Raw genomic sequence first — 12,938 nt, 5'->3', positions numbered from 1 at the left:
CCGACTGGCTCCGGAGCTGCACAGTCGGGCAATCCTTCAGGGATGCTGGAAGGTTGAAGAGCCACGAAAGGACTCGCGGTCTTCAGTGTTACGGGGGCCTCCGCCGCCTCTGGGACGGAATCTTCCTGAAAAATTTCCCCCTCCTCGGCCTCTAGAAGGGGGATCGCCCTGCTGTGAGGAATAAGCCTTTTGAGATTTATGGAACCACATTTTCCCACCTCTTCTAGCCTTGGGATAAGGCCTGAAAGGAGTGGAAAACCGTGCCCCTACGGCAGTCAAGGTCTTACCCTCTTGTTCACAGCGGGTCAAGGTGTCCTTTACCTTGGGTCCAAACAGAGAGGACCCATCGAAGGGAGCGTCGGCAAAGGAAGACTTGAAGGCTTCCGCAAAGTGACACAGGCGGAGCCAGGCTTGTCTCCGTAGAGCAACACCTGTTCCCGCCGCTCTACTCACCCCCTCGGCTGCATACGAAATGAGCCTCATGGACGAGTTCGATAATGATGACAAGGTAGCCAGCTGAAAGCTAACCGTCTGGGCCAACTGCTCAGGTAGGTTACCAGAGAGGGTATCTGAAAGTTCCTTGACCAGATCCCTCTGAAGTCTGGTGAAGTGCGTCAGATAATTCAGAGACCTTAAAGTAAAGGCTGCTGAAGTAAAGGTGCGCTTCCCGTACCGATCCATGCTCCTGGACTCTTTATTAGGAGGATGGACGGACGTAGACGCCTCTGCCACATCTTGTTGGGTAGCAGATGCCACCAGCAGGGCATCTACAGCCACACCTTTGGAGAGAAATTCCTTTTCGGGGGGGGCTGAAAGAAATTTATTAGGGCGAGCTGGCACCGGTTCCACAGAATCCAGGTGCTCCCACGCCCTTCGAGAGATCAAATCTAGAAGCTCATCGAAGGGCGGAGACACCCAGGAGGTGGAGGGCTGAACCCCGAAGGCCTTGAGGAATACTGACTCCTCAGCAGAAGGGGGTTTGGATTTCCAGTCGCCTCATTGCTTCAGGATTTCTAAGATGTCCACAAAGGAGACATCATCCGAGGACGACTTGGGGGACCCCTCCGCATCATCGAGGTCGGTGTCCGAAATGAGAGACTCGTCAGGGGAGTCGACGTGCTTCCTCTTGCACTGTCTCTTCCTTGGGGGTTCCTCCGAAGAAGCCTCGGAAGGACCTCCAGGAAGGGGGGAACTCCCAATGGGGGTGACCTCAGGCCCCAGGGCTCCGCTGTCTTGAGACAGGGGGACAACAAAGGAGGCAGTCTCCGTGCCAAGGGAAGGTGCCGGAGAGACGGCGGAGGTAGCCAAAGAAGATTTGGCCAAGGCACTCCTCATGGCTCTGAAGGCCGGACCCCCAGAGTCCTGGGAAGGTCCGACCCCCGGGGCCACAACAGTAGACGGCACTCCCGCAGCCGACGCACCAAATGGGAGGCTTGGAACCGAAAACATTGGTTCCGAAGCGTCACCCCCGGGGCCAACCGAAGAGGTCCGAGTACCGAACTCCGATCCGAAGGTCGGGGTTAGAGTAAGGGTCGGAGCCGACCCAAAACCCTCCATCGGCTCCACCAGCACCGGCTCCAACGGTGCCAAGGCTGTTGGAGGAGGAACTGCAATAATCGGGTGGGCAATCAGCTCCGGAGCAGACTGGGCTGGAGCCGAAACCAACTTTTGAAAGACAGGAGACTGAAACAGCCTTTGAAGTACCCTGTCGATGTCCAAATCCGACATCCTCAAAGACCAAGAAGAGATCGAACGAGTTCGAGTCGACTTCTCCACCAGTTCCGAAGGACTGGGGGACCGGCTCCGAATGGTCTCGATAAATATCGGTGCCGAGGGAGACTCCACAACCAATGCAATTTCCCTCAGAGCCGAAGAGGACTTCGGTGCCGAAGGGGAAGAGTCTGAGCGGGTGACTCATCGGCTCCTAAGGCAGAGGAGCCGATGAAGGTGACCCGCCTCTCGAAGCTCTAGCCGTTGGCTCCGAAGCCAGAGGAGTCGAGGCTGGAGGCATCGAGGCAGACCGTTCCGCCCTCAGCTCCGAAGTCCGTGGAGCCGATGGAGAAGCCTGCCGAGATTTCTTTTTGGCCAGTTCTGACGGGCTGGTCGGAGCCAACGATTTCTTTTTCTTCGAAGGTGAAGAGGAAGAAGATAAAGCCTCCTCAAAAGCAGGTGTAATAAGCCCTTTTAAAATTAATTTGTTTTTCCTCTCTTAGAGGACTCGGGAGGAAAAAGCGTGACAAACGCTGCATGACTCCTGAAGGTGTTTAGGGCCTAAACAATACACACACAACAAATGATCGTCTGTTATAGACATCTTGTAGCTGCACTTAGAGCATTTTTTGAACCCAGAAGGTCTATGCTCTTTCGACATGTTTACACAAAACAGTACTATTCACTTCAAAAACTCTCACAAAACTTATTAAAGAAGAGAAAAGAAGAGTAAATAAGGACAAAACCCCTCTAACATAAACGGGATTACTGTCCAACTAAACTACAACGCTAGAATAACACTCACACTAAATATTTCAACACGCGCGAGGGCAGGGCCCCTCTAACTGAAACGGGAACCTTTCCCTCAAATTAAAGACAAAATTACCAGAAAAAAATCACAGAAAAACTCAGTCACACAACAACGATAGCTGTTAAAACAGCTTTTGGGTATAAGAATCAAAAATTTCTGACAGAAATTCTTTGAAGAAAAAGCACTTAGCTCAGCCAAGTCCGAGACCACGTCTTTGCTGTAAAGCGGCAAACGAGATCTGGGGAAGCAGTGGTGGTGCATCCTGGGATGTAGAATAGCTCAGCCAATAAGAGACTTCGCTCTATAGTATAGCGTGCCGAGTCGGAGCCGAGGATCGGCTCCGAACCCATCAGTACAGAATGTAGGCGAGATATGATCACATAACATCTCTCTCTTTTGGCCACTTTCTGGCAATGGTGTGGCACATCTGATAACAGCCATGTTGTTTGGGGTGATAAACAGGAAAAAGGAATTGTATAGCCTCTGGATATTACCTTTCAATTCCATCTCCTGTGTGATGTCCATCTACACAGGAGATTAGAGGGATAAATGACCCTTTACTGCCTCTGGAGAGAAGCAGTAAGGCAGCCGCTTAAGGGATGGTTAAGCTTGTCGGTCAGAGGAACATCCATGATATCCCTGGTTTTGCAAATCACCAAAATATCTAGGTCCAAGGGGAATGCAATGACTGCAACAGTGAAACACGAAGAACATCCTCTCGATCATCTCAATACATGTCCAAAGTGACTGACTCCAAAAGGGGAGTCTATGTGCCTCCTATTACACATCCTCTTTCTTGGAACATCACAGAGGGGACAGTCTTGTCTATGCCAATATCGAAAACAGGCTGATATTGGCATAATGGTTACTGTGTTTGCCTTGTAGACATAAGGTACAGGGTTTGATGCTCACCTCTGAGGCTTGCTAGCATAGTGGTTAAGGTGCTGGTTTTGTAGACTGCAGGTCATGAGTTTGAATCCTCAGGGTTCTTGCTGGAAGAGAATGTGCTTAAGCTGTCCCTTGTGCTCATGCTGCAACTGTGCTGTTTTCGTCAGCTCAGATCCTGAGATGCTTAGGCACGGAAAGATAGGTATCTTGGGTGGAACCAACACAAAGGAAGTGAGTATCCATTTTTGGGGGAGAAGCAGTAATTCTCCTCATAACTATGAAGGGTGACACCACCTAAGCTGGATATAAGGAGCCCTCATCAAAAGCCAGAGCCACTCCTCTGAAAGAAGCAGCAGGAAGTGCTGAAGAAGATGTTACTGAAGCTGATAAAATGGATGGTTTTGAGGAGGGGATTAGTGCCAAATCCTCAAAGTCTGATGTCTCCAACACTGTAAAGGGAGTCATAAGAAACAGATCTGAGGACAGTGTCAAGGACCAGGCACTGAAATGTCAGTCCTGAGACTCACTTGGCTCTGCAGATGGAACCATCAAGGAAGATTTGGTCAGTGACTATGATTAAGCAGACTCTGTTACAGACATTTTTGTAAGAGATAACTGTCAATATTCGTCAGACTTTTTTTTCCCCAAGGCTACCCTTCTTTCTCTTTCTGTTCCTCCTTAATTTTTTCTCTGTCTTTATCTTTATCCTTATCCTTTTTTGAACTTGTCAACCTCGGAATCAGGAAACAGCAGCTCTTTAATTATCAGCTTTTTCCTTTCGTCTGAAAAGCGTTTGAGTACTGAAGACCTGACAAACAGAACACTCTGTGGAAAGTTGATCCACCCCAAGACATGACACAATTAGTGAGAGTCTTGGAAGGGAAATCTTATGGCCATATTTTAAACATTTTTTAAAAGTTTTCTCATCTCACATTGCAAAAGCATGGTTAGCCACAAACATGTACATACAAGAAAAATGTTGAAGCAAAGCCAAAAATATTTATGAAGTACTAAACTAAATAATATCAACAACTGTATAAAGACAGCTATGCTAGTAATGTTTTTTTTTCTTTTTCTTTTTTCATTTAAGAATACTAGGGAAAGTGACAGCAGGTCAAAGTCCACTTGTTGCTAAAGGGAGTAAAGGAGCTAAAACAGACAAAAAAGGTTGCTAAACCTGCATTAGGACTATTATAAAACAAGAACATACTACTAATTTGCAATGCGGTGGTGGTGCTGCGGTAGCATTGTCGCCTCACAATAAGACATTGTCCTGTTCCGATTCTCAGCGAAAGCTTCTTCTGTGTGGAGACATGCGTGAATGGGCGTACCTTCGTTGAAGGTTGTATGTCAGGGCTGGCAACTCGGTACGTAAAAATCTACTGCCAATCATTAGCGGACCAGAGTTCCGCTGTGGCGACCCCTAACCAGGAAAAGCCGAAAGATACAACAACTACTAATTTGCAATGGTTATGAAATTATTTTCCAAATATGTAGAGGCAGAACACTTAGCCTGGAGAAGAGGTGAGATCATGTCTGAATGCTCTGGCAGCAAATTAAATCTGATGCAGCTTCAGGCAGAAGTCCATTATGGGAGTTAAAATGAAAACGCTCAAGGCAGAAGCATGTTTAGCAGGCTTGGATCTACCAAATGGCCCAAAGACCTATCAGTTGGATCAGATGGATTGGATGAACATGTCACAGGGTTATTAGGACTGGAGAGGCAGGTGCAGTGGAGAAGTCAGAAAGTAAAGATTGGAGTTACTTATATATATATATATATATATATATATATATATATGGATTTGGATGTGAAGAGGCAAAGAGGGGCTTGGAAACCTTAAAACAAAGATGGATTAAGGACAGACAGTAAAATATAAGATAAGTTGGAGTATGGAATAAGACATGGGGGAAGGGTCATGAAGCAACAGAGGAAGGTGGGTCCAGTAAAAGACTTGCATTTAAGATTAATCCAGAGATAGTATAAAAACACCACAGAGTCTGCAAGTGGAAGGATAAGGGAAGTGGCAGTGTACTGCAGTTGTCGACAAGATGATTACATATATGATGGCTAGATGAAAAAGGTACAGCAGAGATGATGGCAATAAGTGTGGAATATTTGTATGGGGATATACAGGAGACAGGTGTAGCAGCTCTCAACTTCTTACCTCAAGAATCAGGGACAAATGATTTTTAAAATATCAGTGCAATTAATTTCAGAACTTGATAGAATAAGAGAGTACAAATTACATTTTCTGAAGTAAAGGTCTATAACTCTAATTGCTGTCATTATTTAAGTGTAATCCACCAACTTTTCTTCCAAAATTGCCAGTTGTAGGAGGAATTAGGAGGGCCAAGGCAATATTTTGAGTTCAAATCAGGAACAGTTGGGACATATGTTATAGAATCAAGAGGTGTATGAAGTTAACTCAAGAGTGACAAAGCAGAATTTTGACAAATTTGTTGAAGGACAGGAGAATTTGTAGGTGGAAAGAATCTACAGCAGAGATAGGGCTGCTGGGAGAAGAGGAGTGAGTAGACAGAAGTGTTGGTTAGAATAAAAATGGATACAGCACCAGTTTATTGGACAAAGCAGAAGATGGGGGAAATATGGTGGTAGTGGATGTTTTTCATAGAGTGACTAAGTCAGTAACAGGCCGACAAGGCTCACTTGACATTGAGGACACCTGTGTGGAAAAGGTTAACTATGGTAGGGTGGAATGTTGTGAAATTATTGTTATATGAATTACATGTTCAATGTTTTTGGGAAAAATCCTAATAGCATGGTCAAGGAGAGACGTGGGTGAAGAGGAGCCGAACTGTTTGGCGAGATGGAGTGGAAGTACTATTTTTAGGTAGATGTATGTATGTTACTGGAGGAATTTGTTTTTTGGAGGATGATAAAAGATAGAAAAGCACAAATGTAGGTTTATCTTAGACTGTACTGGTTTGGTGCAGTGAGGGAGGAATGTGTTAGAGCTGTTTGCAAATCTGGAAATAGTTTAAGCCATGCTACTGATTCCCAGTCAGTAATGGTAAATAATATCATTATGCTACAGTTTTTTTTTTTTTTTTGGGGGGGGGGTGGAATTATATGAAAGAAAATGGCCCATTTCTGATATAAATGCAGGACATGAAGGTTAAGGGACTTGTTTTCTTAATTAGTAATCTGTGACTTATGTTCAGGTCTTCTATTTCTTTTTTTTATGTATGTTACAAAGTGGTGGTGACAAACTGTTTTGAAGTGTTTCATCGTATTATGATTTTCATATTTGTCAATACACTTGCTTATTTCAGGGCTGTTATATGCCCTGGACTGTGTGTATTCATTTCTTTCTGGGTGTGGAAATAAACAAAAATGCTTCCGGGAAAAAAGTTCAATTCTTAGACTTCTGTCCACCGTGCAGCCAATGTAACAAATGTAGGGGGGTTAGATGATATACTAGGTACCTAACAACAATTTAAGGGGTATGGGTTATCTGTGTTAAGGAAATCATAATTTACTAGACTTCAAGTTGATTGTTGCTGATTACTGAGCAAAGCTTTGTGACTTTTTTTTCTATTCTATCGCCAACTCATACAGTAAAGTCCCCTTCAGGAAAAAAGGTATGAGATGTATCAAAGAACATGGCAAAGGACTGATAAAAATTATTTCAGGAAACTTGAGAAGAACTCGGAAATAAAAGTTCCACAGAACAAATTCTGACACTGACACACTACTTACTTGGAGACCCAAAGGTGAGGGCATTTGGCGTGCTCAGGCTTCTTCCACTAACCCTGGTTGCAAAGGGCTGATCATTATCTTTGCAGTGGGAGTCCTCCTCAGAGGGTGGCACCATTAGACAGACGTAGGTATGCAGCTGGATAAGAAGCCGGTGCTGTAGCATCCAAATAACCATCTGAATGAGCTGGGCCTGTAGAAACAGTGAGACAGGCAATTCTCAATATGGTGGGTCATAAAGCACAGTTGTGTATGTAAACTTACAATAACAGTAGATGTTTGAACAGATCACTGCTGTACCCAAACCACTGATTTTATCCTTCTTCCCATGTCTAAGAAAGTGGTCAGGGAGTATGGAATGTGCCGTAAAGCTTTGGAAGCTGCCCAGTGATCCTTGGCAACATATCCCATATAACTTAAGGCTACTGCGGCAGTGATCAAACAATGACTACTGATGAGACTTACAATCGAGAATCTGTTCCTTTATTTTCATATGAAACAAATGCAACTCAAGTATAAAATTGGTACATTTTATATATATATATATATATATATATATATATATATATATATATATATATATATATATATATATCTAAAAGTCCCAGAATCATTCTTCCTTAAGAGCTACGTCTGTTTTGAAGTCTTAAACAGTGGCAGCAGTCTATGTCTCTTTCTCATACCATATGTACTGCCTCCGGCTACTCCCCAGCACTCATTCTCCAATATTTTTCAATGTTTCTGCACTCTGACTATAGCGTAGCCTGCCAGATAGGACTACAGCAATGAGGTCCATCTTTTACTCACTACTGAATTATTAGCCAGTCAATCCCTAATCAAAGCACCACCTTCAGTAATGGGGCAGGTTTAGATTACAACTTGGAAGATAAGAAAGAAACAACTCCAGTCTTAAGTACTTAGCAAAGAACACATTGCACTACAGTCAGACAAAACAATGCCTGTTACATTGGGGAAACATTTGAATCTGAAGAACAGGCATGTGGAAATTAAAATTCTATGCCTAGCCATGTGAGCAAGGAATGTAATTATTGTTACCCCAGCTACAGAGGACTTGCCCACCTGGAAATACAGTGTAGTGGTCAAGCCCACAAAAGAAAATGTCTAGTCTTGGAAATTAATTCTGGTTTCTGGATTTCAGTACTATGTCTGCTGCAATATATGAAAATCATCTTAATATTCATACTGGCTACAAGGGGTCTGAATGGAGAGATGATGAAATCGGCAAGAAAAGGAGAGTAGCATGGCTGGAAATGAATTCATCCTCAAGTCTTGGTGAGTACCATCGCATGGGGAGGGTTCCCGTTTTCACAAAATCTCACCAAAATGACACTGATATATAAACTGCATTTTATATAACATATACCATGGAGAGAGGTAGGTTAAAAAATAAAAAGACAGCTGAGTGCACAAGTCGCAGGATAAAAAAGTGCCCAATCCTGGTATGAGCACTGGTGCCAGGAATGGAAAAAAATGACAGTGTAGATCCTCAAGACATGGAAACATTCGTACAATGGGGTTAGGCTAGGCTCGTGGGGGGGGGGGGGTGGCCCCTGTTGTAGAAGAAATCAGTAGTCCACAAAAGAAAAAAAAAACACAAAAACTGATTGGTAAAAACAGAGCTATAAAATGATACTGTGGGCTACTGAGGAAGAAAATATGTACTGTTAATATTATGCAAGAAGCTCAGAATTTCTAGATAGAAGATATTCAGAAAGACTGAGAGAGAAATTTGTGGGAAGAAAAATACTTGCACAAGAAAAACTGTAAAGTGAAGCATTTAGAGTAGAGTGTCCAAACTAAGGAGAAACAGGTGGAGCTGGAGACATCTGAAAAAGAAATAGAAATGTAGAACAGAAGATTAGTATGGTAGAAGTTAAATAAAAAAACAAAATTATGGAATACCTGTGAAGTAAACGATTTAGTACAGAAAGTCCAAATTAAGGAGAAACAGGTGGAGCAGGACATATCTGAAGAAAAAATATGGATATGGGAACGAGAAAGAGATTTGATATGGTGCAATATCTATGTGAAGGAGAAAACCAAACTAATCAATACAAAAAAGCAGCACCAAAGATATTTGAAGAGAAGCAGCAGGATGTGGAAAAATTCACAATACAAAAAATAAGAAAAAAAAGGGGGGGGGGGAGTAGAAAAGAGGATTAGTAATGGAGAGATTAAAGAAATAATAACTGAAGTTATGGATTACCTGCTAAGCAAAAGACTTAATAGAGAAATTTAATCTATTTAATATAGAAAATCCAACTCGGGAAATGACACAACATGTTGGTATAATAAGTTTCCAAATTAAGGAGAAATGGGTGGAACAGGAGGTATCTGATCATTTGCCATATAATGAAAATGTTCTGGAGTCTTCAGTAGAAAAGCAGTACAAAAGTTCAGTTGGAGTTGTACGGCAAGGGAAGAGGCAGAAAACAGTCGTAACTCTGACGCAGGCAATGCTGTGCAGTGATGGGCTAATGAGTTCCCATATGAAGGAGCAATGGAAAACGTAGGATGTAGATGAAGAAATGTCACAGAAAGGCATTCTGGAACTTTCAGTAGAGTGCTCACAGGAAACGGACAGCAAAGAACACACCCTCAATTTAGAAGAAAATGACCGAAGAGAAGAGTTGCTTGATTTAAAAAAGATGGATAGACAAATTAAAATCAAATGAAATAAATAGATTACAGGAAGTAAACAAGACCCAAAATGGTAGATGAACACAGTAACTAGGACTATTAATAGAAACTTACATTGATATAATAGAAGTAAATATGAAAAGAGATGGATAGACAAATTAAAATCAAATGAAATAAATAGATTACAGGAAGTAAACAAGACCCAAAATGGTAGATGAACACAGTAACTAGAACTATTAATAGAAACTTACATTGATATAACAGAAGTAAATATGATATATTATTGTGCAGCTGAATTAATAACAGATAAAGTCTTACCAGGAAAATGCAGAGCAATAAGAGAAAGGAAGGTAATAAATACAATGTCATTATGGCAACATTGACTTGAGAAAACTTTAAAGCAATTAAGACAAGAAGCTTCACTGTTAGAAGAGTATAGAAGGGGAACAGATCTAAAAAAATACTTAGAATACTAGACATGATTAAAGCAATGCACAGTATCAGAGCAATAATAAATTAAGGACATCAGTACAGGCAAAAAAAAATCTAAGAAGATAGTACAGTTTTGTACCTACCATAAATGCAGATGTTCGAGTGTATACACTGCTGCAGTCATTACACTTAGGTTATCCTGCCGTCAGGCGGTGCCCCAGTCGGCCTGAGTTCCAAAGTCTTGGTCCAGCGTCGGTTGTCAGTGCGACAGGGGTATATAAGATGCAGTCGATGCCATTTTCTTCAGTTTTTCTTGCCCCAGATGTCAGGTGCCCCCAAATAGGTAGGCAATTCAAATTGCTAATAAAACATACATAAGAAAAGCAAACAACAACTTTCAGCTACCAGCAAATACTCCCCACAGGTAGTAAAGGGTAGAAGACATAGGTACGTACCAGCAAGTAAGAGGGGAAGGAGGGAGGGTAACCTAGACTGCAGCAGTGTATACACTTGAACATCTACATTTATAGTAGGTACAAAACTGTACTATGTTCATTGTGTACACTGCTGCAGTCATTACACTTGGGTAGAATCCCAAAGCTGAGGTAGGGTGGCTGGTTCTATAAGGCATTAGGGGTGGCTATAAGGCCCTGCAGCACTGCAGTGGCGAAGCCAGATCTGGATTTAGAGTATAGAGGCAGATGGTGATGCTTGGTGAAGGTATGTACAGAACTCCAAGTTGCTGCTTCCAAAATATCCTTGGTAGGTACTCCTCTGAGGTGGGCAGTTGAAGTGGCTGTTGCCCTGGTGGAGTGAGATCTAATGCTGCTAGGTACAGGTTTCCTATGGTGTGTATAGCAGAAACGTATACAATGTCCTATCTATTTTGAAATAGTCTGTTTTGAAATGGCTTTTCCCTGTGCTCCTGCAGAATATGCTACTAATAATTGCTCAGATTTTCTGAAAGCTTTGGTTTTGTCCAAGTAGAAGCGTAACTGCCTGTGAATGTTCAAATAATGCAGTAGTCTCTCCCCTTTACTCTGTGGTTTTCGATAAAAAGTTGGCAAGTGAATAGTTTGGTTTGGAGCCACACTGGATACCACCTTTGGCATAAACATAGGGTTAGTTCTTAAAGACACCCTGTCCTGGTGGAAAATGAGGAAAGGTTCCACTGCCATTAGTGCCTGTAATTCTGAAACTCTTCCTGCTGATGTTATTGCCAGGAGCAGAGCAGTTTTCCAAGAGATATATTTTAATTCTGCTGTGTTAGCTGGCTCAAAAGGAGGTAAAGTTAATTTTTCCAAAACAAAGTTGAGGTCCCAAATTGGAGTAGGTGCTCTATGGGGCAGTCTTATGTTTTTAGCCCCTCTGAGGTACTGTCTTAGCAAAGGATTGGAGAAAATTGGTGGATCCGTGTTGTAATGAGCAGAGATGGCAGAGGCATGGATCTTGATGGATGAGAAGGAGAGGCCTTTGTCCAGCATCTCAGTTAAATATTGTAGTATCTGAGGAATGTTTGGGACAAGAGGGTCAAGGCTGTGTGCTTGGTTCCAGGCACAGAATCTCTTCCATTTTTCCGAATAGGCTTTCTTGGTACTAGGCCTTCTGACCTCCAGAATGACATCCATAACATCCTTTGGAGAGAGGCATTGCTTGCTTGAATAAGGAATCTTCCATGCAGCTAGGTTTAAGGTCTTTAGCTGGCTGTGTAGTATCTGATTGTTGTGCTGAGTCAGCAGATGTGGTATTTGAGGCAAAATCCAGGGTGGTCCTTGTGCTAGGTTCTTTAAGATTGGGTACCAGTGCTGGCGTGGCCAGTCTGGTGTAATCAGGATCATCTTTGGCTTTTCTTGCCTGGCTTTTATGAGTACCTTTGGCTGGAGTGGTAGTGATGGGAAAGCGTATACTTGTAGGTTTTTCCAGCTGAATGAGAGGGCATCCACTTTCCATGCTTGTGGATGGTAACTCCTTGTGCAGAATTTCTGTAGCTGGCAGTTCATTGGGGATGCAAACAGATCTATGTCCGAGCTCCACCATTTCTGTGTTATTCTGAATATTTGTGGATTCAATTCCCATTCATGGGGAACCATGATGTTTCTGCTTAAGTCGTCTGCCAGTGTGTTTTTCTCTCCTGGCAGAAATTGTGCTTGCAGATGAACTTGATAGCTTAGAGCTGTGTTCCACAAGGTCATGGCTTGTCTGCAGAGGGGGTAGGAGTGAGTACCCCCTTGCTTGTTTATGTACCACATAACTGTGGTGTTGTCTGTCTTTAGTAGTAGTTGTCCTGAATGCAGCAGGTCCTTGAAAGCTATAAGGGCATTTTGTACAGCTAGCATCTCTTTTTGATTGATGTGAAGATGCCTTTGTTCTGTGGGCCACTTGCCCTGAATACATTTGCCTGCCATGTGTGCTCCCCAGGCGTAATCCGATGCATCTGTTGTCAGTATTTGCCTGGCTGTGGGTTGAGTAAAAGGCTGTCCCTTGTTGAGGTGACAAGCTTGAGCCCACCATTGAAACTCCTGTTGAAGGCAAGGAATTAGTGGTATAACTGTTTCCAAACTTTGACAGTGTTGAGACCATACATTCTTTAGGTACCATTGTAGTTTCCTCATATGCAGTCTGGCATATGGAATTAGTAGTATGCAAAATGCCATGTAATCCAAGGCCTGCAGAATTTTTCTTGCAGGGAGTTGGGGTCTTTGTTGCCATCAATTG

At 42.9% G+C, this 12,938-nt stretch overlaps 1 protein-coding gene across 5 annotated transcripts in view; it reads right to left on the bottom strand.

The window, feature by feature from the left end:
- Nucleotides 1–12,938, bottom strand: part of NPRL3 (NPR3 like, GATOR1 complex subunit) — a 1,033,612-nt gene that overhangs the window by 192,945 nt on the left and 827,729 nt on the right. For all 5 annotated transcript variants that reach the window (XM_044089441.1, XM_044089439.1, XM_044089442.1 and 2 more), the window contains one exon: nt 7,134–7,323. In XM_044089441.1, the coding sequence (XP_043945376.1) occupies nt 7,134–7,323 (190 nt within the window). The remainder of the gene's footprint in view (nt 1–7,133; nt 7,324–12,938) is intronic.

The sequence above is a fragment of the Protopterus annectens genome, chromosome 12.part0 (assembly GCF_019279795.1).
Source record: "Protopterus annectens isolate FY-2018-M chromosome 12.part0, PAN1.0, whole genome shotgun sequence".
NCBI lineage: Eukaryota > Metazoa > Chordata > Ceratodontiformes > Protopteridae > Protopterus > Protopterus annectens.
Note: the sequence above shows the minus strand (reverse complement) of the source record. Positions and strands in the feature narration are given on the sequence as shown.